A 27,477-nucleotide genomic window follows, 5' to 3' on the forward strand; every position below is an offset into this window, starting at 1 on the left:
CACTATAATACATATTTCGTTCACCGTAAAAAAGCAAAAAATATACACATCTTATTACAAACAAGATTCTCTTTTTTTGGTATATTTTATTTACAGTAAATAAAATGTGTTATTTTTTCTTGTTTATTGTACAATCAAGACACAGTAAATTTGTCAAGAGTGTGTACATCAGCTCCAGGTGGAATCTGTCCAACTCTATCTTTAAGTCACATGTAAGCTACATCTTGCACTCACGATTTATCTTGTCATCCTTCTTAGTCATTCACAAGTTCTAAGTTGCTATGTAACATTAGATTTGAACCTAATGCAAAAAAACACAATGTCTTTTGAACCAAGAGACCCTAACCACAATATAGATGAGTGTCAAACTATTGGTTAAGCATAGAATTTATAACAGTCTTTGCAATTAGAATACTAGAGTTTGATCGAGTGAAATATTACTATTGAATCAAGTATATACAACAAGCTTTGATGGAGCATTGGACTACATATCGCCTTATATACTAGGAAGTTCGAAAGTATGAGGTACAATATACATGCTTGTACCAACGACATCTTGAATTCCATATCAACTTTATTTGTAAGGTCGTTTTTTTTATCGAAGGTAATTCTTATGTTTTGTTGAGAATGCTCCAAAATTTTATGAAATAAAGTTATAAGTTCAAACTTTTCAAAATATTTATAAATAGGGTTCTAATTTCTAATGAATCGCCCAAACAAAAATACCATGCAGAATTTGAGTGATTTTACTTGTTATCCAAATATATTGAAGAACAATATTTTCCTCCTTCACACGTATTCTACTATAGAACAGTTTGGTTTTGGAGTGTAGTGTAGAATAACTGATATAACCAAGTAACCAAAACTCCAAAACCATTACGAAGACACAAATAGCAACATTCAATAGTAAATAAAAACACATCTACAAAAAACATACTCTTTCAACACTTATTCCACACTACATCACTCCAAAACCAAACTGAATTTTGCCACATTAAAAACAGAGCACTAGAATATTATGAACCCAACAATTGGACAATGCAGCATGTGTCTAAAAGCAACCCTAATTGATGTCAACTTAATAAAACATAAAACACTTACATCTCATGAAAAAGGACACCATTGACATTCCTCCATTAAACAGGAACAGTCAAAACTGCAACTGAAAACTTCTTCAAACTTCCAATGAATCAGAATTCTGCATAATCAAGCAAACAGTTGTAAACTGTTCAAGGAAGTTACATAAGCAAGCCATACCCTGCACATCAGAGCAGTCAAGAAACCATGAGATCGTCAACAAGAACATCATCTACTTCATTCTCACTCTCCAAAATACCCACCAAAGACATGCAAGTTTCAACATCCCACATTCAAACAATGATCAAGGAAGAAGAATGTGGGAAACAGCAGATGGAAACATATAACCAGAGATTCCATAAAAGATTAAGAACATAAGGATCAAACTCCAGAATCGGCATACACACACGAAACAAATTGCAAATCACAAACCCTAACAAATCAAATCAATTGGCAAGCAAACACATAACAATCCAACACACACAACACAGAAAGAACAGGGTTAAGCAATGGGACAGAACCAGAGCACAATTCAGACGCAACATCGCCACAGGCCGTACCAACAGTGACTAATGTCTGCACCAAGCACCATTTCCCGATTCCTTACCAACCCTAACCATTTGAAACCACAAGCCATCGTCATCACCGACACAGTTTTGACCTTTTAAAAGAAATTCTGAATGCAGAGAAAATTCCAAATCAGCAAAGAATTCACGAGCTTTCTATTCATGATAGATAGATATGAAGCAAAGGGTTTGTACCTTAATCTTGAGCACAAAATTAAGGGCTTCTTCCATTGCAATAGGTTTTAGAGGACTCCATGGCCTTTAAACAGCTCTTTCAATTTGATGTTTGGATCCAACATGTTCTGCTCAATGATCTGTGCAACTATTCAATTTAATTCCAAATCTTCCTTGTTTGTCAGCATCACAACATGGCCATTCTTCATAGACATCAGTGGATGATGCTCCTGTTCTAATGGAAAGTATTGAATTTGACAATACCGATAACTAACCTTTTCCAAATAAGTTTAGACCTCAAGATCATTTCATTTGCCATAAAGTGAGTTTGGCAGTCTCAACAACCAACTTTAGTATTTAAATAAAGAATGAATTCCATAATGTACAGATGGCTGATCAGATCAACAAGTGAGAATATCTTGAAATTCATATGCAATATGAATCTGAGACCACTATTTTTTAAGTTATATTACTTCAAATAAATAGAATGCATCTTTTGATCTGGAGAAATCCTCGAGTCCCTTACTCAAGTGGTTTAAAACTCTGTAAATTTCTTCTGAATATGTACAACACTTATCATCAGCAACAAATTTGTGGATGGACTGGTCAATTTCTATGAAACTCCAAGCAGAAATGGTTGATACTCCCCTTTTTTTCATCAGTCTTCTCGTCTCGGAGACACCTTCCCATTTGCCCGTGCTTGCATACATGTTTGCTAGAAGGATGTAATATCCACTACGTTGAGGCTCCAATTCTATCAAATACTTCCCAACTCTATGTGCCAGTTCAACATGACAATGCATCATGCATCCGTTGAGCAAAGACCCCCATATGGCTCCATCCGGTTCTATCGGCATCCTAGCAACTAACGCTAAAGCATCTTTGATTCGCCCGCCTCGCGCCAAAATATCAACCATGCATCCATAGTGTTCAATGGATGGTAGGATGCCATATTTTCCACTCATTCGTTCAAAAAACCACCACGCTTTAGTCAACAAGTCCTTGTGATTGCAGGAAGTTAGAACACCAACAAAAGTAACTGCATTGGGTTTGGGTCCAACCTTCTCCATCTTATCGAAAAGCTCAAGAGCCATATAATTCTTTCCATTAATAGCCAAACCCAATATCATAGCACTCCAAGTAGCAACATCCTTACTAGGCATACTATCAAACACTCTCTCTGCCTCTTCTACCCACCCACACTTGGTGTAGAAATCAATCAACGCAGTGCCCAGTTCGAGTTCATACTCCAAACCATTTTCATCAATGTAACTGTGAATCCATTTGCCTTCTTCAAATGCACCCACAGCAGCACATGCATTGAGCACACTCACCAGAAGAGAGCCATTCAAATTAACAACATTTCCACAACACTTGAGCTCGTGGAAAACTTGAATGCCCTCATTGAAACAACCATTCCTCACATACCCAGACACCATGGCGCTGTAGGATACCTCATTCCTTTGCGGCATCTCATCAAACAACATCCTTGCTTTCTCAACTAAACCATTATTACAATAACCAGTAACAAGACCAGTCCAACACACCACATTCTTGTTGGAACATTCATCGAACACCTGGCATGCAACACCAACCTCTCCATGATCACAATAAACACCAATCAAAGAACTCACTACAAAAGCATCATAATCCACACTCACTAACTTCACCACTTGAGCATGGGCTTGTTGGAGGAGAGACAAAGAGCCACGGCAAGATTTGACAAACATGGTGAAGGTGTGAGAGTTGGGCCTAACACCAGTGGCTAGCATTTGTTTGAAAAGCAGAAAAGAGTTGTAAAATTGTGAGTCTCTTGAAAAAGCTGTTATCATGACATTGAAATCGAAGACAGTGTGAATTGGCATGTGAATGAAAAAGGCCTCTAAACAGCGCATATTGGGGCGGTTGCGCTGGTGGCATTGGAAATAGAAGGCCAAGAGTCTGCTGGAGACGTAGGAGAATCGTGCAAGGCCATTGGTGATGGCGTGGGCGTGGATTCGCTTTAACTCTCTTGTGCTTGGATTTATGGTTCCTTGCAAGAGACGTGGGATTGAGCTCATAGGAGAGAGAGAGAGACTATATTTTTTTGGTTGCCCACCGAATTCCCCTGCCTGACAGGGCAAGAACTAATCCGTTGCGGATCCAATCTTCATTTAAGGGTCTATTGCTGCATGCCTATTGCAAGTCAGCAATGCAAGGGCATTCTAGAGCTCTCTGAGCTTTCACCTCATCTCGTCTACAACAACATCAACAATAAGCAAATGTAAGAGTACTAGCAGTGAATGAATTAAAGTGTAAGTTGGTCACTATTGATGCTGAGACAAAGCAAATGCTTCATTAAGCAAAGGACTCCAAATGTAATAACCATGGAGCAAGACAAGCTAATTGGCCAAGGACTTATCTGATTTCAATTTATATAATACAAGTTATTTCACCAAGTCATTATCAATGATACATAACATAATTCTAGGTAGCACTAACAAGTAATCATGAGTAACTGTAAAAATGGGTGACTAATTGACTATGTAAAAAGTATTGTCTCCCCTGCTTCCAGTCATAGTAAAACAGAAAGTAATACAAATGATAAACCAGTGTAAAGAAGGAAATCAGAAAGTAAAGAGGAAAGAGATGACCTACTGTGTTAGATGGCAGCAGCAGGGGAGAGACGAGAGAAGAATGTCGTTGGCCGTTGCTGTGTTAGAAATCGACGACAGTGAGCCACGGAGAGTAGTTCGACGACGGCGACTGTGACGGTAGCAGTGGTGGGTTGGTTGCGGCGGCAGTAGGGGAGAGACGTGAGAGGATGCTGGAACGGCGATTAGGGTTTTTCAGTTTTTTCAATTTTTTGAGTTTTGAAGATTGAAGTTACTGCTGTCAATAACCGTGTGCTTACCACCTTTTTCTTTAATACCGCTTTCAAATTCCAAACCATTATTATTCCCTTCTCCTTCTTCTCCTTCTTCTTCTTCTTCATCATCATCAAATTCAATTCAAGTGAAGCACCATCACCACCACTCAGCAATGGTGACTCTTCTTGTTGCTACAACCTCCGACCCTGCTTCCATCAACCCTGCCAATGCCCGCTTGGCAACCAGGTCCCCATTCAATTATCAATACTTCATTTTCAAATTCCTCTTTTCCTTTTTGGAATAATAGTTAAAATGGTCGTGAAAGATCACTTAATTTGCTCCTCAAAGACCTCAAATTGGTTCTGATAGATATGATAGTGAATCAATTTTGAGGTATTTCATATGTCGAGAACTGAATTAACAACTATTTTGACTATTAACGGTTTTGCTACTGTAGGTATCATTGAGTTAGTTATATATTAGTTAGTTATGTTTCTTATAATTAGTAAAAATTCATTTCTAGTTGTTTTCTACGAATTATTTATTCTGATGCAATGGATTGCAACACCTTTGATTCTTTATTATATAGGATGGCATGAAGAGTTTCTGTAATGAAGGGGTGAGGGTTTTGCTTCATGGGAAGAGCATAGTGGTTGAGGATGACTTGGACAAGAGGTGGCAAGAGAAGACTGGTGAGGTTGTTGATGAGGTCATCTTCTTCAGCAAGCACACTGCTGTTTCTAACAAACCTGCCCTCACTGTTCATCCCATTGGTATTCATTTCTTGTCTTGATTTCCCTCTTTTTCTGTTCTTCTTGCTTGGGATAGCAACTTGTATAGTTCTTTCATGTTTCTTTAATATGTTTTGTCTAGCTCTCAATTCAAGCTATGATAAGTGGACTTCTTTTTTTTTTATGTTAGACGTGAGTTAGATTAAGGCCACGTTAGGATGAGCTGCACTGCCAAATCCTCGGATGGGTCCTTGGTTTCGACTTTTGAAGAAATTGGCACAAGCTCATAATCTGGTCCCTGAATTTGAGGTGTGTTTTCTTTTGAGCAATTGAAATTCAGAATGCCTTTCTTTAGAGCCTTTTGATTCTTTCCTGCATGTCAATTTTCACTACGAGAAATGAGTCTTTTTTTTCCAATTTTTCTTCTTAAATTTAGCACTTCTGGGAACTACATGCCTTCTTTCCCGTTGGACAAAAATGGCTTTTTGTTAAATTGTGTTTTCAATAATGGGATTGTAGTTTTCAAAAGCTATTCTATCAGAATTTGATATGTTTCCTCAATTTAGATTACTTTGGAGGCCACTCATCACGGGCCATTCACGATTCACGAATAAGCCAACAATGTTTCTTGAGATTGGTGAGTGCTCTTTTCTTCCTCTTAGATCTGTTCTGGATTGATGGATTTGATATACCATATATCATAAGTACATTGCATAATCTATTATTAGGGTATAAATTCATTACTATTCCTCCAATGTTTGGTTTCCAAATCAAGACTGTCTTTCTTTATCTTGACGTTTAATCTCACGTTCAATTCATATTCATCTTTCCCTTTTGCGATTACTTGTGAATTGTGTAGAAGGTTCCATCTTTCAAGTTTTTTGGGTGGGAGAAAAAAAAAACTGATGTTCAAAGAGAAATATAGGTGAAGCTTGTAAATCAGCAGTGTTATTGTAGTTTACTTGGAATTGTTGACTGTCCTTAAGTTGGTTCTCAATTAACCATCTCTCACTTGTACCGATACCCTTTTATGTGTCGGAATCCTTTTTTTTGTGGGTACAATTTTAATATCTTTTGGTTCTTTTAAGTAATTTGTGCCATCTCAACAGCATTCTCATGTTTCATCAGAAGCTGTTAGCTATAACTTTAAGGGGAAAATAAATACATTTGAATTTTGAATGAATAAATTAAGATGGTATAATTTCTCTCTCGGTGATATGATGATGACTTGTAGAAGACTTAGAAAAGTATCATTAAAGAGAGTAGACCTAATACAAAATATACGAAATCGCTTAGGAGTTATTTGATTTGATTATGACTTGTGAAAACACTTTGTTGTTGAATAGCTTAATATAAACTGGTTTTCTTTTGTGGTATAGGTAGTACCGAAGACTATTCGAAAAGACAGGATGCTGCTCAAGTAATGGCTCAGGTTGAGGACTTGTGTTTTCTTCACTTTACATCGATATGTAGAATTTTTCTTCTACAAAATTCCTCCGATAAGGAATTTTATCTCTTAATTATCTATACCTAAATAAATGGAGTAGGTAGGAGCTGATTAGGAATATATAGTTATTTTGTTTACTGACATAATGGTGTTTGGGTTATGCGTACGCACAAGCTCGGAAACCTCTCGGGCGCGTGCGCACGCTTGGACTCGGAGGAAGAACAAATGTCGGAAACTGGGGCAGGTAGAATGATAAAGCCAATTGCACTTGTTCCATGTTTGATGGTTTACATGGGAAATACTTTTTAACTATAGTCTTCCAATTTTCACGCTCGACTTCGTGGACTATAATTTAGCATCTGCTCTTGATATCTTTTAAATTGTTCTAATGCTGCCAACATTGCACAATGCATCTTATGGAATATAGTTCTTGAGAAAAATCATGTTTGTTTCTTTAATGTAATATCTTTGTGCTACATTTTTTCAAAGTTTGTTCTAACTTCTAACCTGAATCTATATCTCACGATCTTGTAGGGAGAATGATAAGAAAGTCCTTCTTGGGATAGGTGGCGGACACTATGCGCCTCGGCATATGGATGTAGTATTGTGAGCAGTCATTATCCTTGTAGTTTAATTTTCTCTCTGACTTTTGAAAGACGATGTCTTGGGAGTGAGAGGACAATGCGAAACAATGCTGCTTCGACAAATTGACATTACAAACCATAATGCAAATCTGCAGGCCTTTGTTGTTAAATAATCTCAGATATACGCTTCTGCAATATCCACAAGACGAATGAACTGCTCCAGATAGTAGGTTTCTCAGTTCTGCTCCTGCCACTTACTTAATTCTCGGTTGCTATGGGTTCTTGTTGTACAAAGGTTTGTTCTTGTTCTTGTTTCTCTTCTCTGAGTACATTGCCATTTGCGCACAACTCGGCTTCACTTGGCTTGTCCATGGGACTGGGAGCCGCATTCAGAGGTGGAACTTTGCTTGTTTCATGGGAAAAGATGTTATTTTCTTCATTGGCCTCAGCCACCTTGACCTTATCTTTCACTGTTGAATTGGACAAGGTGGTAACTTTAGTCGCTACACTAGATAGGGAGGTTTTTGTGATCTTAGATGGAGTCCGCACAGTAGATGAATTGGATGGACTACTCTTTTCAGAAGCCAGTAGAGGAGGAAGAGATTTTCGCTGCGGCTTTTTTTGATTGACAGGAGAAATTCCTTTAGTTGGTGTACTCTGAGACGCTTTCTCATCGAGGCTTAAACGACCTACTTGAGTGCTGCTGATAGCGTCTCCTTCTGACTCTGGATGTGTTGCGGTCTTCCTACGACCAAGCTTGGGGGATTTCGCTCTTGTAGTTGGTATCTACATTTGTAAGTTCATAGGCAAATGAATATCAATTTCCACATGACAAGACCAAACTCACAAACTCAACAAGATTAAGCACAAGATATGAAGAGGAGGAAAAGAAAAAAGGAAGGGGGGGGGGGGGGCTATGGACAAGTACAATGTCAAATTTGGATTGCAAAACAACTAAAGCAAGGAACAAGACTTCAACTTATCAGTGAAGAAAAATCAGATTTTGATCAAGTAAAATCAGTTTAGATGCATAAAGTGATGAGCCATATATCACATTTAATTACATAGAAATCAGTTGATCAAGTTATGTGGAAGAGTGAGAAGAAAGCTCCAATCAGAAGAGATTGCTCATCCGAAATGGATTGGAAGATTGTCATACATTCTTATTCTCAGAAACCGCATGAAAAATGTACCCATGCCCACATTTGTGCATTCACAAAGCAAAAGTAATATACATAATATGCAGTATCCATTTACACAGTTGGAATGGATGCCATAAGATGCAGAGCCATGCGTATGCCAGCGTGTACACACAGAGAGAAACTTACCTTCTTTAACTCTACCCTAGGAGGAGTAGGCTCCTGGTAAAAACTAGGCATTGGAGTTGCTTTAAATGCAAGACTCTTCCTAAGCATCTTAATCTCAGCTTCTTGGGTCTCCTACAAAAGGAATGAAAGAGTTATGTCAATCAAAAAGGCATTCATCTGAACTAAAAAACATCTGCCACTAATTTGCCGGCATAGAAATCAAATATAATAACCTTGGTTTTTGCTTGTAGGTTACTCTCCTCCATTTCCTTTGCGTGAATCTTTTCCTCGAGCTTTGAGTAAAACTGGCCACCAGAATATCAATGATTCTTTTAACTACAAACTTATTTGAAATAAATCCTCATGTTAAAACAAAATAAGGAAGTAAGTAATAATTGATTACCTGTTTTCTTCTCTCAGCTCGCTCATCACATTTGAAGCTGAATCCATAATTTGGAAGTGCCCCAACCCTGCGAGGTTTAGCATCTTCTGCAGTAGGACTTCCAAGTGGATTAAGGAAAGACCATGATCAAACACCAGAGTGCTCTGAAAAATCGATAATAAACTCACCAAGACCATAAAGGCAGTCCCATTAGATTCCCACTTGTGCTCACAAGGCAGCAAAAGAGACCCAATCACAAACGGACATGCAAAAAAACAAATAAATAAATAAAAGGATACGAAGAACATTCTGTTCCTCCTTGAACATTTTCAGCAGGCCCTTTCTTCAATGATCTTGGTTTAGCTTTGTCCCTGATTCAAATAAGTGACATTCCACTAGTCAAATATGCAAAACCATTTCTATATGACATAACATATTTCTTCAACTAGCATATGATAAATATTCACAAATACATGCAAAGCATTACATACAGTGGTACTTCAGAAGACACTGGATCAGATTTTCCAGGGTGCTGAAAGAAAAAGAGTAAAAACTATCAGGGAAGCCAAAACTATATTGTTATTACCCAACACCCAAAAGATAAAAGAACAAAGGAAGCACGATCAACTGAATGCTAGCGCAAATAATGATAGGATAAAGCAACCAAAGGTAACAACAATATTTACCTTGGACAACTGAGTTTCCTTGTCATTATTCGATCTGATTTTGGCAGGCTGCCTAGGATGGGGTTCTGAAGCTGAAGTACCATTTGAAACAGCAGATGATGCATGTTCATCTTTTCCATCTGTGCATCTTTTCACCGAGTTTGCATGAACACCTTTCGAACCTGTGGGCTTTGTGCACTTTTCCTTTACAGGACCCTTTTGAGCTCTTAATTGCCTTGATTGATCCTCTACTGTAGTAACATCCTCATCCTAGAATTGAGGAAATAAATCAGACTCAAATAATATAAACAAAATAAGTTGATCATGAACTCAGTTCTAAGGAAAAAGAGTAAGGAGAAAAAAGTGTTCTCACATTAGAATTGTCCACATTGTTGCCATTGCTGCTGCCATTTGCTACTTCCCTGATTTCCACCACAGATGAGTTATCAGTTGCAGCGCAATCCAACTCATCAAAATTTTCAACATTTCCATTTGGAGATGCCATTTCTGTAATTTCAGCAACACTGCGGTCTACCATCTACACCATTCAAAACACCAGTATCATCTCCAAAAGTATATTGTTTTCATGAACATAATTCTAGTGTACTACTTCAATCCCATCAGCAGACGAAAGGTTACTTGGATCGATCATTCACACCAAGCTATCCTACAAGTTAAATAGAGATATTCAAGACAAGATCACAAGGAAAAGACTACACTCTTATAGAACAAGTTTCACCACTCATCTGTTGTGTCTAACAAGTATAAATGTTCTAGACAATCAATGTGATTTTTGATTTACCATCCAACTTATATACCAAAGAGATTACAATCTTTCAGGAAAAAAAAAAAAAAAGAATGCATCATTCTATGGTCTACTAGCAACTTATCCAATTGAAGGAAAAAGATAAGAACAGGATGGAGGAAAAAATAGCAGACCTTGTGAGGTGTTGCCATCACCTATAAACCAGTCAAACAGGCAAAAGCAACACAATTCATACAAATATGATAAAAGAAACAAACAAGACCTTCCAAAGTCATGCACACTAATCAATAATGCAAAGGGTACATTAGTAGAGGATAAATTAAAAAGATTGCATCAAACCCCCCTTTGGCTGCCAAGTGCATGAAGACAAATTTGGAAGATGCAAATATAAAATATTTTTTTTCTTTCTTAATTTAAAACTTAAAAAGAAAAACAAAGTGAAAACATGAAATTAAAAGCTCAAGATTGAACCTCTACTTTAGCATTATCTTAGCTCAAAACTAAGCAATTCACTAAGAACTAACATAGTCAGAAAACAGTGAGTACATAAAAAGTGAAAGTGATAGAAATCAAATCAAAACATAAAAAAAAAAAAGAAGCAATAGCAGCATGCTCGAATTCCCAATGCCCCATTTGCAAAGAACAAAACTTTGATCCAGCATTGATCTATTTATGCCCAGAAACAATGGCAGCAAACCCCACATTTTGAAGCAGAACAGAAATGAATCAAGTAGAAGATCTGTGATTACCAAAATGAGATTTTGATGGGTTCAGAGGAGTAACACCAAAAAGGGAAGTGAAAATGGAGAGTGGCATGGTTACCTCTTACCTGAGTGAGAGTGTGAAAAGAGGAACAGAGAGATCTGAAGAGAGAGAGAGAGATGAGAATGGAGGATCCGAGTCCGACCAAAGAGATCCGAAAGGTTTACGCTGTAGAACTTAGAAGTAGCTGTTTTATTTAATATTTATTTATTTATTTTAGTTTTGGGAGGAGGCAGAGACACCACTTTTCAATGAAAATCCAAATGCCGAAAGGAAATTTTCCAGGTCAAGTCTCGTCGCTTTCGGATTTTCTTTTTCTTTTTTTTTGGAATAAATATAATAATTAGTTAATTACTGATATGTGCCGATATATGTAAATTTGGTTAAAATATTGGTTAATTTTTTTTATATGAAAAAAATATTGTTATTTTTGTTGAAAATAAAATTATTTAATATAATTATAAATAAGTAAATTTTATAAGTAGGGAATTAATATATAAAAAATGTGTTGTAACACGTAAGGAGTATGTTGTTTACGTGACAACATCTTCACTAACACGTAGAGGACATGTTAAATAATTTTTATAATATTATATTCAAATAAAACAGAATTTTTATTTTTATATTAATAATTTGCATAAAGTATTTTTATATAATTTGTTGGGATGAAATCCCAAAAATGAGAATAGTTGGTGATTTTAAAAAAAAAAGTCTAGATCAATTTTGTTAGACAAATAATAAAAGATGTGAACAACATACATAATAGATTGTATTTCAAATTTATTAATTATTCAAAATAAAAATTATATTTAATTAATTTAAAATTTAATTTTTAAAATTAAGATTAGCTTTTTTTTAACTCATTATTTAGATGGTTCAAAAAAAGGTTGTTCTTTTATACTTTTTATTTTTAAAAAATAAATTTGTTGGGAATGAATTATCTATTTTATTTTTTTTATTTTCAAAAGATAAATTTGTCAAAGGTGAATAATTTTTTTTATTTTCAATTTTTGAAAAGAAAAATTGTCAAAAAATTAATATTTTAAAACATAGATTGTTGGGACAAATTATCTTTTTGTTATTTTTAAATTTCTAAATATACTATACATTGAAGGTAAATTTTGAGTATGATATCTTAAAAATAGGATAAAATATTGTTTTGGTCTCTAATATTTAAGATTAATTTTATTTTAGTTTCTAACATTTTAACCGTCATATTTTTATCTCAAAATATTTAAAATGACATTAATGTTATTTTACTGTCAAATCTTTCACTAACACTTAACAAAATTAATATACTATTAATAATGCTTTTGTTAAAGTTATATTTGCTCAATTCCTGTCTCTTACCATTACTCTCTCAACAAATCTAAATTTCATTCTTGTACTCTCTTTTTCTTCTTCTTCAAATCATTCTTGAAAATTAATAGTATAAAAAGAAGAGGAAGAAGAGAATAGAAAAAAAATGAGATTTGAACTTGTTGAGAAGGTGAAGGTAAGAGAAGGGGTTGAGCAAACCTAGTTTTAACAAAAATATTATTAACAGTACATCAATTCTGTTAATTGTTAGTGAGGATTTGACAGTGGAATAACATTGATATCATTTTAAATGTTTTGCGATAAAAATAAAACGATTAAAACATTAGAGACCAAAATATGATTCACCTCAAACGTTGAGACCAAAACATTACTTTACCCTAAAAAATATGAATAAATGGTCAAATTAATTTCCGAAAAAATTAATTCCTGAAAACTAATTTGTTACTTTATCCTAAAACATCACTCGTTTTTCAAATTAGTTCTTGAAAGATTTTTTTTTAATCAAATTCATTCTTTAAATATTTTAAATTAGTCATGTGAGTCTTTGTGCCACTTTTGTATTGATGATGGTGTCAAAATTTACTAATATGACACGATAAGTGACACCGTAATACATTCTTAGGAGTTTTAATTGACTATTAACATAATAAATTTATGAAATTATATCAAATCAAAACCTAATTGAAAAGTGTGTAATTTTACACTATAATACATATTTTGTTTACCATAAAAAAGAAAAAATATACACATGAGCTCTATTTACAATAAATATTTTTTATGATATAGCACCTACCTATTGTCAAGAGTGTGTGCATCAGCTCTGGAACTCTATCCTTAAGTCACATGAGCTTGATTGCGAATACTTCTTTTCTACCTTTGGCTGCATATATAGGATGCTCCCTGCTATGTTGAATAGTGATACCATGTTTGAAAACCTTCCATGCACTTGTTCAGTGGCTTTTATAGAAGGTAATTATTTTCAAATTTATTTATAAATAGGGTTCTAATTTCTAATGAATCGCCCAAACAAAAATATCATACAAAATTTTAGTGATTTTACTTGTTATCCAAATATGTGCAAATTCCTGTAAATTTATTGAAGAACAATATTTTCCTCCTCCACGCGTATTCTACTACAGAAGTACAGAACTACATGAAATACGAGAGAATAACAATAGTAAAATTAAATAAAGTAAGAAATTATGTTAGACTCTTGAGGAAGGAAATTCATACACCATGGTAAAGGTACAAAGAAAACTCCAATACATGTGAGGGAGAGAGAGTATGACAAACCGACCAATAAGTGTATGGTGTCTCGACATCAGAGTCTGCCTCATTCCCATAAACACAAATCCAGATTCTCATGAAGGAATTGAATCATATAAAGGTATCTAAGTATTAAATGTATGAAATACTTTGAAAAACAAAACGATGTCTAGAAATTTTTATAATGATTTTTGTTAGTGTCATCTATTAGTATTCTTAGAGCAGTTATTAGCTACTAGAATAAGATCCGCGCGATATGCGGGGCGTTAAATTAACGATAGTATATAATAAATATTAAAAATTGTTATGTTTCGTAGAAATAAATTAAATACGTGTCAATTAAAGTTAAATTTAAAATGTATTTTATTTAAAATAATTTGTAGTATTAAAGATTTGAATATTGAAATTGTATAAAGTGACATTTTTATTTGGTAGTTTAATTTTTACATTTATTTTAGTTAATGGACTTAGTCTTCTTATGTGGCGCTCGTCCTCCTTTTTTTTATTGGTTGTTATTAGAGTTGTTGTTTTCTTCTTTCTGTCGTAGGTTTTTGTGAAGACATGTTCTTTATGAATTGTTGAGTCTGATACACTTTATATTGTGTTGTTTGTTCCATCTTTGTATGTATGTTCTTCTTTCGAAGATGTGTCTTGAATTTGTATGGTTTTCTTTCTTCTTAACCTCTTGATGTAGTGGTGTTTCAATGTCATTATTTTTCTGAAATGTTATTATATTTAAAGCAGTTGTGCCAATAAGTTTTTTTGCTTTGCCATCAAATAGTACAAAAGTTGTTGTAACACTTTGATCTAAAACCTTTAATTAAATTCTGAACCTAAAATAAGTATTGAGTTAGTAACTAATAATTTGATAGATGAGATTATGAAAAGTATATAGAGTTACTTTATTGTTGGATATTGTGGTGTTTGATTACATGTGCCACAAATATAGTTGTTTCCTTTTTTATATGCTTTTTTGGACACTTTTTACATTCAACATAATTCCATCCAAACATAGTTCCATCTAAATTTGTTATCAATTTCGTTTATAGTTGTTAAAATTATGAAGATCTTTTCCTATTCCAATATTCAATTTATGTTATCATTAGGTATATGGTATTTGAGTAAGTATAAATGTATAATGCATGTTATGAGTTTTTTTTATCAAACCTAATCATCGGATTCTCATTGCATGGCCATTAGATCTTTGATAGTTATTCGATTTCTAATTATTCTGCTATAAAAGAATGATGCTCTATTGAGTAAGTTTGAGATATGTAGTTCGAAAATAAATTTCTTGTGCTAAATTTGATGTTATTTGAAGGAATAGTAATACGAGACTTATATAAGTAGTTTAAATAGTATGAAATTTGAATACTTATAACGTAAAATTTATTATGATTAATAATATTATTATGACATTTGTAATATGGATGTTTATTAACTTTAGTGAGTTATTTATAAAAATTAATAAATTAATTGTTGGGATTATAAATTTATTATATTATTTATAACGGTAAGATATAATAAATATAGGAATATGAATTCAATGTATTTGTAGGTTACAAATTTATTGTATTGCATTTTTTAGTTTTTTATTTGTATATTTTATTTTTTTGCTGATTTGGAAATAATAATTGATTTGGCAAGAATTGAATGATTGATTTTAAAATTTTGTCAAGTAAGTGATATTGCTGACATGACATTAGTAAGAAAAAAAAATATCTTAATAATATGGGTAAACTTATATATGTACTTTTATATATTAAGAATAGATAGATGTCAAATAAATAAAATAAACTAAGTAATGGTGCACTTAAGTCTCAAAAAATTAGGAGGCAAAAGAGTCCAAGACAATTTAAAACCGAGGTCAATAAAATAAATTAGTGTTGATATGTTGGACTGAAATTTGGATTTTTTTAAATAGAAGTTTATCTGAAATACAGGTTATTAGTAGATTAAGTCAAGTCCTAAATAAATTAATTGTTTTCAGTTTTCACAGTGAGATTATATTTAACTTTAGGATAGAAAAAAAATGTACTAAAAAAATACACATAATTTTAAAGTCGAATTAATTTGATTTTTGGTAATAAGAGCAAAATAATAAATACTATATAAAAAATTGTAAGATTACTACCTAGAACCATAATGCTATTTTCATTGGAGTTGTCTAATTTTTGTCAATAATTTATAAAGTATTTGCAAAATTTCAATTTTTAATAATATTTTGTAATAACTTAGAGAAAACAAAATAAAAGGTAAGAAATATCATTTCCTATTAATGAAAGTAATGTTGTGTTTTCACAAATCAACAACACATGGTTATGATTGGAAAGAAACGATGATAAAAAAGTCCCCATGATGTGGGTTTTGTCCAGCCTCTCCTATAACAAGTAAACATCTTCATTCATTACATTAGAAAATTTAGCCAGTTTTGTCAGAAAGGTATACCAAAATTTGCGTTGCTTAGTGGAAAAAATACCAGGACCACAACACTAACAATAAAAATTTAATGGATGAAATTTATATGTAATTTTACTAGTACACTTACCAACATTAAGTTTATATATGAAATTTTCTATTATATTTTTACCTTCTATCCAAACATATCTTAAGGTCCATAGTTCAACTCCATTCTCATCTCATGAATTTCGTTTACTCCATGAATCAATCAATCCACTTCTGGTGAAGTATCTCTAGTTTTACCCTTGCATGTTTGGTAGTTTAATATGAAAAGTGTTTTTGCTGAAAGGAAAATTCACTTTCATTTTGAATCCAAAAATAGTGTAAACCTCATGAGTATGGATTAAACTTGAAATCATAGTAGACAAAAGGGGGTCAAAATCAATTATAAGTACAACGCCTCATAATATTGATTTTGAAGAAATGAATAGAAGTCCAAACACGCTATTTTGATAGCGCCTAGCAAGGTTGTCTATCCATTTCAAGTTCAACTAGACTATCACCTTCTTGATTGATTTAGATTTCCCCCCTAAAAGCTTTTGCTTTAATGGTTTTTCTTTGTTACATATTAGATAAGAGTACTTAGTTTAGAAATCAGCAGACAAAATTAAGAGAATAATTAATAATTCAAGGTTATAGTCAAAATCTAAGAACCAAGATGAAATCAGAGATGATATTAAACTTAAAAAGTATCTAAAGTAACATGTAAGTTACCCTTTCTGATGTGTCATGTTTTAATTAGATGTTTATTTTAACCTAAGTTACTTTAATCTCATGAGAGTTAATAATATCTTTGAAAAACGGTGACGACTTGACAGAAGAAAAAAATGGAACACCCAATAATACAGAATAAAATTAAAGAAAAAAATATCTTCAGTCATTGTTAATATGCATGTCCTCCGAATGGATCAAGTGTTTATTATTATATGAAAAGTCACCTATGTTGGTATGAATATAACTTTATTTTCTTATAATTTCTTTCAACATCTATTCTAAAATAAAAGTTGCACTCATTACAAGTGTTAAATGCCGTCAAATCCTAAGAATGGTATTGGTCAAATAAAGCCAATACTAACTTTTGTCATCCATTTAATTTTCGAAATAATGCATCATTACTCTAGTGACAAAAGTTGAATAGGTTTAACTACTTTCTTTCTGTTTTGGGTATATATATAGTATGTCTTGGTGGGCAAAACATTATGAGCTCCCTAAACCTTCACTAAGACTTTGCATAAACATCAACAGAAAATCACCAAAAACAAATAAATAAATAAAGGCTTACATTCAATTTCTAAAATTTATAGGCTATTCCACCTCACACCAGAATTCACCAGCTTGACATATGCATTCTTGAAATCTTCAAAGAACATGTTCTCATTTTCTGCGTATTTCTTGATCCATCTGTTCAGCAAATGAAGTTTTCTTAAGGCATGCACATATAAGTACAAACATAATCAACCCAAACATGAATGCATATGTGCTGCAAGGCTGCACCAGAGATAAATAAGGGTTCTTGCCAGTGCCTAATTCTTTGAGCTAGAATGTATTTTAGAACCATAAATGAGACCTAATTAAGTTAAACAAAAAAAGGGTTATGCCTTTTTCTTAGGATTAGGATCTTTCGAATAGAGAAGGACGGAATTCAAGGTTTAGTTACACAAGTCTTCTTAAGACTGGGTTTAACCCCAAAAGCTATTTCATGGGGAGAAGACGTTGGATCAATCATTTACCACTAGAACATAAGCTAGTAGTTAGCAACGGTGTAACTTGATTTTCTTGTAATTTCTCATAACTACGATTAGCATAAGAGTATACACTCATAACAGATAGCATAGGCCAGGATGTTATGCCCATCGAATCCTAAGATGAGGCTGGTTAAATAACTAGAGAGGAGTGCTTAGCTATTTTGAAAATGTTTACTTGGTCATATCCTAAATACTACAGTACTAGAGAAATCTAAGGAAGCTAACTAGCTAAATTTACAAGTAACCGTCATATTCACTTGTTATCATAGGTACTGTTTTCAATTGCTGGACTATATGCATTAACTGTCATTTCTAGGATCCAGAAACAAAATTAAAATTGAAAATTATGCTTCTAATCCTAAATTGTTTTACCCATTCATATAATAATTTAATCCTAATATTGAAGCATTTGCAATGGTTTTGTACAGAAATCTTGGTGCTTAGCATATAATGCAGTAGGCCATTTTCACAATAAGGGAACTATAAGAGGTTTTGAAAAGATAAAGAACCTTAAGCATTCGTCATCCTCAACAAGTGCGTGATCTGAAGGAAGGCCAATCATACTTGACATGCCACCTGAAGAGAACAAAATCAGCATTTGAGAATGATAAGAAAAGTTGTTCATAAAACCGAAGGGTAACAAAAAAAAATTGAAATATTTGGTCTATCCGAAAAAATGAGCACACAATCAAATCAATCATAGATCTTCGTGTCCTTTATAGTTTGTTGCCAAAAAAAATGATACCAAAGAAACTAAAAATTTTTCTCTAACATTAAGATCCGTTGCAAAACAGGCACAAATCATCAAAATAAGGTAGTTTCTGAATCTTAAAGGCATAACATGCCTTCAACTCCTTCATATCCATATCATTTTCATTAAACAAAGAATTGACTCAGAGAACAATCTTTTAACTTAGTTATGAGCTTACCTGGATTTGCCCAAGGCTTCTCCAAAAGAATCTTATAATATGCATTGTCAAAAGAAGTTGGGCTTCCAAAACCTTTACTTCCAAGAGTGTGGGCTCCAGACAAAGCTACAAGTTCTTGTGTTCTGTGAAAGAGAACCCCAAAAGGATAACAAGTTAACAACACATAAGCAAAATGAATTCTAGCTAAAAGAAAAAATAATATGCAGAGAATTTTAGACGGTAATGAATAGATTTTGTCTAAGCAAACAATCAAATAGCTTTTAGGTTAGGTAATTACGACATTTTGTTTTCTTGCCTCGATACATTTTGTTTACATATCACCTAGGTATAAAAAGAGGCTAACTTCCGCATTTACTGTCTCAAAAGAGAAACCACTTTTGTTTATGCGGCAACACCTAATTGAATATAAGTCTAAAAGAGTTTATTCAGACGGTGCATAAAAGTTAAATTCTTGTAGAATTAGGACTATAATGGTAAATTATAGACATGTCTCTACATGGTAAAATATATATACAATCAAACCTTTTTACAATGAATAGTTGCAGAAAACTAAAATAAAAATAATATTTTCCACCAGCCAAAAAGAAAAGTAACTTTCCCTTAACAGAACAGAAGTGCACATATAAAGGTATACTCACGAAAAGCCTTTTCTCTGGAAGCATTTCTTCAAACTGGAAGCATTGAGAGATTCCTCAGGAAGTTTCCCTTCAGGGTCAGGCCCCCTTCAATCAAAATGAATTGAAACATTTTTATTGGCAGAAGACACAAATCAGATTTTGTTTGTCATGAGCCCAAAAAGAAAAAAAAAAGTTATGATTTTTTATTCTTTAACAAATAGCCTTAAAATACAATTAGAAGAATTTAATACTCTTTTAGGAGAATATAAGGCACCAACCTAACGTATAACTACTTGTCTATCATACTTAAGATCAAAAGCAAATGCTACTACAAAATGAACATCTTACTGTGAATCTAGTCTGCCCAAAGAAACTTGGATTGATGGACCTCCACATAATTCGATTGCTTCGGCGCCAGCAACAGCAATCATGTCCCCCCAGGATACTGGTAAAGGTAAATTGGAATGTGTTGGCCTAGACAAATTCAGCACTTAATATTTGTGGCGATTACTGTATAAAACAAGGACCTGGTTGGATAGCATCTATTTGAATCTTTGCTTTCTGCAGAACCTAACAATATAGTCACCACAGTATTAGCTTTATAGAACTTGCGACTTCATTATTAAAACAAGAGCATAAAACATATAATCATATATGGAGTTCTCCAAATAATAAAATAAAGGAGCAGGGAAAAGAGAGATAGAAACTTGGTGAGATAGACCACACCTTTATTGATTTTTTAAGGCCAGAATTTTCTGGTCTTTCAAGTTCATAAACTATAGAACCATTCATACCACCTGCAATAACATGAATAGTTAAAAAAATTGTATATTATGAATTTGAGAAGAAAACAAAAGTAAGTTATCTAAATTCCGAAATGAATCAAAGAAATACAATTGTTACTGGCAATGACACATCAGTTCTCAAGGAAACATAGTAAAAGGTCCCTTGTATTATATATACAAATCCAATTATAGAGCAAGGCCTTCCACCTAATTTTACCCTCCAGCCAAACTTCTAAGTTCTAACACTTAACGCTTCACTACAGAAAAGTCACATGATAATTCATGAAGCTCATGGATCACTATATATTTGACAAAGCACCATCACTACTTCAGTTTCATGGCTTCCCTCCAAAATAGCAGTGTTTATATTTTCAGAGAAGCTACTGATATAGAAAACTTCGCAAGATTATGAAAGTTCTAACATTGATAACCCATCCTTCATAGAACATTTTACATCCACTATACAACAGAGTTGAATCTAGCAAGCTTATGCCTGAAAACTAAAAGTCCAAAACAGGACTATCCAGAAGCAAACAGCATTTTTGAAAGTTTAACATGTCCCTTGGATCCAGAGATACCTGTCTTGTCATCCATGTCAAAGGTTCCTGCATCATGGAAAACCAAACGAAGCACGCCTGCAGCTTTTCCCTTTGACAATACCTTCCTTACTTCTTCTTTAATTAGAAGATATTCCTTCGGACTAGGCCTTCAATAAGGGGCAGAAGAAGCATTGAAACGACAACAAATCAAGCAAGCAAGACAATCCAACATTCAAACAAAACAATGAAACTTGTGCTTAAAGATTCTAATTAGGTTTATGTATAAGCAACATATGGTGTTGAATAGGATTTTTAATCATTCAACGATTCTTACTGTGCAGCGTACACTTGGAGACAACCCATAATCTGAGTCAGGGGAACAAGACATGGCAAAGTGGCTATGGATACTAGCCCTCTCCTTCCAACCACCAGATTTGGACCTACATTTATACCATTAATATACTTTAAATTATAAATATAACACAAAGTCATTCACGTAAATTCCGCAAGGATGCAGATGCAAAATTACACCAACAAATGGCAGTTTGAATTCAAAAGCATAACAAACTAAATTATTATAAATTGAACAATGAACATTCCATAGATTTCCTTAGAGGAATTCTTAGACGTATTAATCTTTTATTTTTTTTAAATAAATCATGAATTTAATTTTCTCGGACTATCAGTGACACTAAACCCTAAGCTAAAGTGTGAACTAAAATGTAAAATCTTAAAAGCACCATTGCATAAAATAATTGGAGAACAGTTAGTAGTAAGTTGTTACCTGAAGATGGAGGAGGAGGAGGGTGGTTGGGGTGGAAATTAACGGTTGAGAAAGTTGGGCGTTGTGATTTGGCGGGAAAATTAGTTAGGGGTTTGTGTTGTTGAGCTGAAGCTGAAGCGGTGGAGATTGAACACAGTAGAGGATGATGGTTGGTCAGAGTTGAACTCATTTTCTCTCTAACTCACGCCACACACTCCTTTCCACTTTACCCCCTCATTTCCTTTTTAATATTATTAATTAATTAATTAATATAGTAATCAAATTTTCAATGATTAATTTTAGTTTATTACAGTTGACACACTTGTTTTTGTTATATAACTAATTGACGACTACTTTTTTCTCCAATTGACGATTACTTTCTTAACCGTCTCCAATAAATCAGTATAAAGTTTATACTTTAAAAGTAGAGGTTAATTTTGATGCATAATTTTGCACAGTTATTTTATAAAATCTATTTTTTAAATAATTATTTTTATGTGATTAATATAAAATATAATTATTTTTATTGATGTGATTTATATAATTAAATACACGTATAAAATTATTTCATATTAAAATGTAACAAAATTAAATTCTTAGAAAAATAAAAACAAAAAGTTTTATATTTTAGATGTTCTGGAAATAATAAATTATTATTTGTTTTGATATGTAAACTAGTTTACGATTTTTATTGTTAAAAAGTTTTCAAAGCTCAAATCTCTCTTAATTAAGAATTGGTAATTTATCTTTTTAGAATGAAAAGTTTGCCCTTTAATGTCTTTACTATTTTGAAATTTCAGTTAAATTTTATAAATTTAACTCCTGAATCACTTGACAGTATGGTAATATTTTATGAATAACAATAAAAAATATTAAACTCCTGAATCACTAATATTTTTTATTAATATTAATCAACACCTTAAATTAATACTTTATTTTTATACTATTAAGATGGTATAAAAATATCTTTATTAGCCAAATATTAATAAAAATAAATAAATTTTGTTACTAAAAACAAAAATTAAATTTATAAATGGTCCAATTGAAGGGACCTATAAAAATATTGTTAATATGTATACCAATAACTATTCTGTTAAAGTTTAGAATTCTTTTCTACTATTGAAATTGTAACAAATATGAAGTTAGAGTTAGATTGATCATAGAGCAGGGATTCCATTCACATTACAAAATTTACAAGAGGCAGGGTACATGAAAGCTCTATATACCTACCAATAACTAATCCTAAAAAAGAAAACTGCATTAATACCAACTTTACCTCAACATTACAACAACGAAAGAAAGAGATTTGCTATTTGTATTTACTATTGTCTCGTATACAAAACTGAAACATATTCCTCTGTCATTGAATAGAGTGTATGATCAATTCTATGTACACTCTATTCAATAATAGGGAATTTTAACATTGGATCCGTTCAGTATAGGAAACAAAACAAGTAGAAATAACATGGTAGAGGCAGTGTTATCTTGGTCCTGAAAGACGAACAGCAGAGAGATATGCATCACTGTTACAATCTGATGGACCTGAAGAAGTTGTGGCTCCTTCACTGAGACTGAAGACATTGGTGAAAAGGCGAGAACCCAGGTTAGCAGAACTTGTTGGTGGCTTAGGAACAGTGCAAAGACCTTCCAGCATTTGCACTACTTTGGTCATTGAAGGCCTCATTGCCATGTCTTCTTGTATGCACCACAATGCAACTTTTATAGCTATATGAACCCTTTCATCATTTACATCTTCTTTCAACTCTGAGTCAAGGATTTCCCTCAGTTTCCCTTCTTCCATCATCTTCATGGCGTAGCTTGGGAAATGTGATTTCTCTGAGGTTTCAGATGGATCATAGTTCTTCCTTCCGGCGATGATCTCTAGAAGCACCATTCCGTAGCTGTAAACATCACTCTTCTCTGATATGGCGTAGTTTGTTATCCACTCGGGGGCGAGGTACCCTCGAGTTCCTCTTAGTGTTGTGAAGACATGGCTTTGTTCTCGGTTCATAAGCTTAGCCAGGCCAAAATCGGATACTTTCGCCATGAAATGATAATCTAGAAGCACATTTTCCGGCTTGATGTCACAATGGATGATCTTTGAGTCGCAATCTTCGTGAAGGTAAGCGAGACCTTTTGCTGTGCCGAGCGCTATGTTGAACCTTGTATCCCAATCCAACCGAAACTCACCATTGTTCTTCTTGAATATCCATTTGTCCAATGATCCATTGGCCATGTACTCATAAGCAAGAAGCCTGTGAGTACCTTCAACACAGAATCCTCTGAGCTTAACCAAGTGCAAGTGATGGATGCTTCCAATGATGCTTACTTCAGCTCTAAACTCTTTTTTCCCTTGGCCAATACCTTCCAACTGCTTCACTGCTACTTGAGTCCGATCTGGTAGCACTCCTTTGTAAACCGAGCCGAAACCACCTTGTCCAAGCTTTACAGAGAAGTGATTTGTAGCAGCTTCTAGATCCTTGTAGCTGTAACGGATTGGCATACCTGTTAGATTCTCCAAGAAGTTGTCCTCTTCCGAATTCTCCTCTTGTGACTCGGGTACATTTGGCTTCCTCCGGTAGCACCTAATTCCCACAAAGATCAAGCAAGAAATCACAAGCAGTGTTACTATGACAATGATCACTGTGACTATAGTGTGCTTATTGCTACTTCCACCTCCGCTACCCCCATTGCTACTACCTCTTCCATCACTAGAGATTTTGATGTAAGAAACATAACCAGAATCAGTGCCAGGTTTCTGAAAACTACCTATGTCATCCAATAGGAAACAGTTTCCTGAACTAAGGTGGAAGAACATGGCAAGGCATGAGCAATTTCCGTTGCAAGATTTTTGGCAACCTTCCAAATTGGTCTTCGAAAACGGCTTAAGAAATTGGAGCGCAACGTAATTGAGTCCATCATCACCTTTCATCAAAGTGATGGATTTATCGCTGCAGGCAGAGTCGAAACCTGGCTTGCAAGGCAGAACAGAAGGGCAGTTACACTTATTGTTCCCTGTGCAGATGCTATATGGATCACAAGTTTCAGGCGTATTGCAAGATCCTTGTGGTATTGTCGCCTGGGAAGGCGAATTCGATCCTCCAGCTTCAAGATCAAAGAAAGTGATTAACCCATTTGAACCCAAGACAGCAACCCAAGTGCCATTATTACCTGAAAGATTAACAAAAATGAATTGCCGCAAAAGAGCCCTGGTCTTGTCATAGAACCTCCACGACTTTTCGGCAAGCGTTGCCAAAGCCACCACACCGCCATTTTGATTGATGATCATGCGATTATCACTCTGCGTAGACCAATAAGGCTGAGGAGTCTTGAAACCAGCATAGAGTTTGACATCTCCTGAATTGAACTCAAGAGAATAGGTCAAGTTGTTGGGGCTAGGATCACTGATTAGTTTCATTCCCTCTGTGAAGTTCTGTCCTTGCAACAATGTATTTGTTGGATAATTGAAACTCTGCCATATAATTGTTGTATTATCCTTTCCAAGCAACACCAAATTTCCATTGTCTTGCAATTCCATTGAAGAAACCCCCTTGCCACTTGTGTTTGTAGACCACACAACTGTTTCACCCTTATTCAAGACGACATTTCCCTCTTCATCAAACTCAAATTCGTCAGTATTTACAACAGGGACTGCTCGATTCGCAGTCCAGATCAGAGTGTTGCTATTCACATGAACAATCACTACTAGGAACTTTGTATTATCATCAGCAGTGGTGTCAAATCCAAAGGTGAATTTCCCACTGCTTGATGCAAGGAACTTGCCATCCTTATCAACCCAGTTCATTTGAGCACCTTTGATGGATCCTGGATACACCTTACCAACAAATTGGACACCTCCTAAACACACTTCACACAAAAGCATGATAACCAATAACACCAAGGTACCCATAATTTGAAAGAAAGACCAATGATTTCTCATCATTTACTCAAAATAAGCCAATTTCCTATTGTGTGGTATGAGATTTACAAGGAACAAAATTCTGGGAAGTTGCGAAATAGAATTTGGTAAAAGGGACACACACACACTAACAAATGGTAAAACTAGAGGAAAACTTTGAAGGTGAATATTGTTTTTCTTACTTTGATTACACACGATATGAACAGTCACACAGAATAAGAATAAACAAATATTAGATTGTGTACCTAAGGATTGACCAACCCCAAAAACCAAAGCTTATCCATTGGAATCTGATGAATCCTGGTTTTGCACACAGGAAGCAGAATTGAATGAGGGGATAGACCCAGAGGAAATAAAGGATTGAAAATGGTTGGACACTAGGACAACCTTGAGAAGAAGGGAACGTAGATTGAATTGGACACTCTAAGCTTTTAGTTCTGACTCTGAAAACAAGGCAATAAGGACTAGTAGGACAAAAGGTACTCTTCAGTCTTCTTTGACAATTTTGCACCACCAAGTTGCAAAAAATGGAAGGAAAAGCAGAAGAGGCATTTAAACAAACACGTGAAGTGCAACCACAAATGACTGATGAAAAGTCAGAGAAACCAAGTGGTTTTGTAACTGTGAAAGGTAAATAAAACTCAAAACTCAAAAGGGTATCATGGTCTGGTTTTTGTTTTAGACTTGTAGGTGTTGTTTCTGTTCCTACGTGCCTTTTGATACCATCATGAAAAAGAGAAGAAAAAATGGTTTCAGACTTTGGATCTGACTAAGGTTGTGAAATGAAGAGAACATAAAAAGGGTGTGTGTTCTTTTCTTCTTGTTCTTTCCTTCTTCTTCCTTTTGTTTTATTAAATTTCTAGTGGGTTGACTAATTGACGGATCCATAATCACATCTTCTGTTCCAAGTCCAACTTTCGTGTTCAAAATAGGGGACAGGTAGGAACAGAGTTTTAGTATAGCGCAGGTTAAACTACCAAATCGACGCTCAACTTTTTAATACGGTAACAAGAAGAGTAAACATCTAACTGATCTCTGTTTTAAAATAAGATAAAGCAACTCTTGTGAATAAAATATATAGATTTGCTTGGATGAGTTTTTTTTTTAAAAAATATTTTTTAAGTTAATTTTTTTTAAAGATTTTATAAAAAAAATAAAAATAATTTTATATTTAAATATCTCACACAAAAAAAAATTTTTATTTATTAATTATGTTTAGATATAATTATATAAAAATATTTTTTATCTATTTATTACATAAAAAATATTTGTTTTTAAAAGAAAAAAGATTTTTTAAAAAAGATATAAATTATAACTTCTCAAAAAAAATATTTTTTTATTTTTCTAGTATTTTTACTTTTATTACTAAAAATTTACCAAATACACTAAAAAAAATCTTTTTTCTTTAAAAAAAGTATTTTTTTATTAACTTCAATTTGGTTCTCCTCCATAACTAACTTGAGTTATAGTGGTCCTTCTATCATATTTTGTCACTAAACCTGACGGATGAGATCTATGTGGTAGTTAACATTGTTGATGTTAAATGCCATGCTAACTTAGGAGGAATGGATGATTTATCCATTTTTTATATTTTGTTGACAAAAACTTTGTTGTCCTATTTTAAAATAAATAGGATCGAATTGAGTGTTTACTCTATTCTAAATAAATTACATAATTTTATGTGATGATTTTTATTTATACAGTAAATAAATAATAATAGGTACTTAAATAATTTTAAATTAGAAATTTTAGTATTGAGTAAATTTTTATCTTTATATAAGAAGATTAATTTATCTAAATGGTATTTTTTGAAATCTAATCTGT

The 27,477-nt window shown here is 33.6% G+C and overlaps 4 protein-coding genes and 1 long non-coding RNA gene across 11 annotated transcripts; 1 reads left to right on the top strand and 4 right to left on the bottom strand.

Annotated features, from left to right (window-relative positions):
- Positions 1–117: 117 nt before the first annotated feature.
- Positions 118–4,682, bottom strand: LOC130944103 (pentatricopeptide repeat-containing protein At5g06540-like). 2 transcript variants are annotated; one of them, XM_057872256.1, is made up of 4 exons: positions 4,455–4,682; positions 1,839–4,053; positions 1,102–1,753; positions 118–301 (listed from the first exon to the last, which is right to left on the bottom strand). In XM_057872256.1, exon 2 carries the CDS (start codon positions 3,875–3,877, stop codon positions 2,282–2,284), a length of 1,596 nt encoding a protein of 531 aa, XP_057728239.1. In that variant the 5' UTR covers positions 3,878–4,053; positions 4,455–4,682; the 3' UTR covers positions 118–301; positions 1,102–1,753; positions 1,839–2,281. The 2 variants fall into 2 exon arrangements, with proteins under 2 accessions (XP_057728239.1, XP_057728238.1); XM_057872255.1 differs by having other exon boundaries at positions 118–341.
- Positions 4,683–4,727: 45 nt separating this feature from the next.
- On the top strand, positions 4,728–8,686 carry LOC130944107 (uncharacterized). The gene is made up of 6 exons (XR_009071968.1): positions 4,728–4,912; positions 5,256–5,439; positions 5,588–5,706; positions 5,964–6,034; positions 6,777–6,829; positions 7,379–8,686. It is a non-coding gene; the product is annotated as an uncharacterized LOC130944107 (long non-coding RNA).
- LOC130944105 (protein WVD2-like 5) lies at positions 7,032–11,511 on the bottom strand. 6 transcript variants are annotated; one of them, XM_057872271.1, is made up of 9 exons: positions 11,378–11,472; positions 10,156–10,320; positions 9,804–10,052; positions 9,609–9,649; positions 9,417–9,488; positions 9,139–9,235; positions 8,969–9,040; positions 8,757–8,867; positions 7,032–8,214 (listed from the first exon to the last, which is right to left on the bottom strand). In XM_057872271.1, the coding sequence occupies exons 2-9, from the start codon at positions 10,318–10,320 to the stop codon at positions 7,687–7,689; spliced, it is 1,335 nt and encodes a 444-aa protein (XP_057728254.1). In that variant the 5' UTR covers positions 11,378–11,472; the 3' UTR covers positions 7,032–7,686. The 6 variants fall into 6 exon arrangements, with proteins under 6 accessions (XP_057728254.1, XP_057728249.1, XP_057728252.1 ...); XM_057872266.1 differs by having other exon boundaries at positions 7,033–8,214; positions 10,156–10,449; positions 11,371–11,481; XM_057872269.1 differs by lacking the exon at positions 11,378–11,472 and adding an exon at positions 11,298–11,359 and having other exon boundaries at positions 7,033–8,214; positions 10,156–10,444.
- Positions 11,512–17,257: 5,746 nt separating this feature from the next.
- On the bottom strand, positions 17,258–21,946 carry LOC130946395 (putative L-ascorbate peroxidase 6). The gene is made up of 10 exons (XM_057875127.1): positions 21,756–21,946; positions 21,306–21,411; positions 21,011–21,138; positions 20,374–20,444; positions 20,175–20,217; positions 19,996–20,092; positions 19,669–19,752; positions 19,031–19,152; positions 18,611–18,677; positions 17,258–17,757 (listed from the first exon to the last, which is right to left on the bottom strand). Exons 1-10 carry the CDS (start codon positions 21,922–21,924, stop codon positions 17,655–17,657), a joined length of 990 nt encoding a protein of 329 aa, XP_057731110.1. The 5' UTR covers positions 21,925–21,946; the 3' UTR covers positions 17,258–17,654.
- Positions 21,947–22,887: 941 nt separating this feature from the next.
- Positions 22,888–26,575, bottom strand: LOC130945192 (G-type lectin S-receptor-like serine/threonine-protein kinase SD2-5). Its single transcript, XM_057873906.1, has one exon. It carries the CDS (start codon positions 25,675–25,677, stop codon positions 23,215–23,217), a length of 2,463 nt encoding a protein of 820 aa, XP_057729889.1. The 5' UTR covers positions 25,678–26,575; the 3' UTR covers positions 22,888–23,214.
- Between the last annotated feature and the right edge of the window lie 902 nt (positions 26,576–27,477).

This window comes from Arachis stenosperma, chromosome 8, assembly GCF_014773155.1.
Source record: "Arachis stenosperma cultivar V10309 chromosome 8, arast.V10309.gnm1.PFL2, whole genome shotgun sequence".
Taxonomy (NCBI): Eukaryota; Viridiplantae; Streptophyta; class Magnoliopsida; order Fabales; family Fabaceae; genus Arachis; species Arachis stenosperma.

Excerpts from the sequence above, each read along its gene's own strand:
- LOC130944105 (XM_057872271.1), bottom strand. The coding sequence starts at position 10,320 with ATGGTAGACCGCAGTGTTGCTGAAATTACAGAAATGGCATCTCCAAAT. Across the intron at positions 9,489-9,608 it reads GTGTCTTCTGAAGTACCACT|GGACAAAGCTAAACCAAGAT; the intron begins GTATGTAATGCT and ends TATTTGAATCAG. Across the intron at positions 9,236-9,416 it reads GGAGGAACAGAATGTTCTTC|TCCTACTGCAGAAGATGCTA; the intron begins GTATCCTTTTAT and ends TCCACTTGGAAG.
- LOC130944103 (XM_057872256.1), bottom strand. The coding sequence starts at position 3,877 with ATGAGCTCAATCCCACGTCTCTTGCAAGGAACCATAAATCCAAGCACA.
- LOC130946395 (XM_057875127.1), bottom strand. The coding sequence starts at position 21,924 with ATGAGTTCAACTCTGACCAACCATCATCCTCTACTGTGTTCAATCTCC. Across the intron at positions 21,139-21,305 it reads CTCCAAGTGTACGCTGCACA|GCCTAGTCCGAAGGAATATC; the intron begins GTAAGAATCGTT and ends CCCTTATTGAAG. Across the intron at positions 19,753-19,995 it reads TTGGGCAGACTAGATTCACA|GGGGCCTGACCCTGAAGGGA; the intron begins GTAAGATGTTCA and ends TTTTGATTGAAG.
- LOC130945192 (XM_057873906.1), bottom strand. The coding sequence starts at position 25,677 with ATGATGAGAAATCATTGGTCTTTCTTTCAAATTATGGGTACCTTGGTG.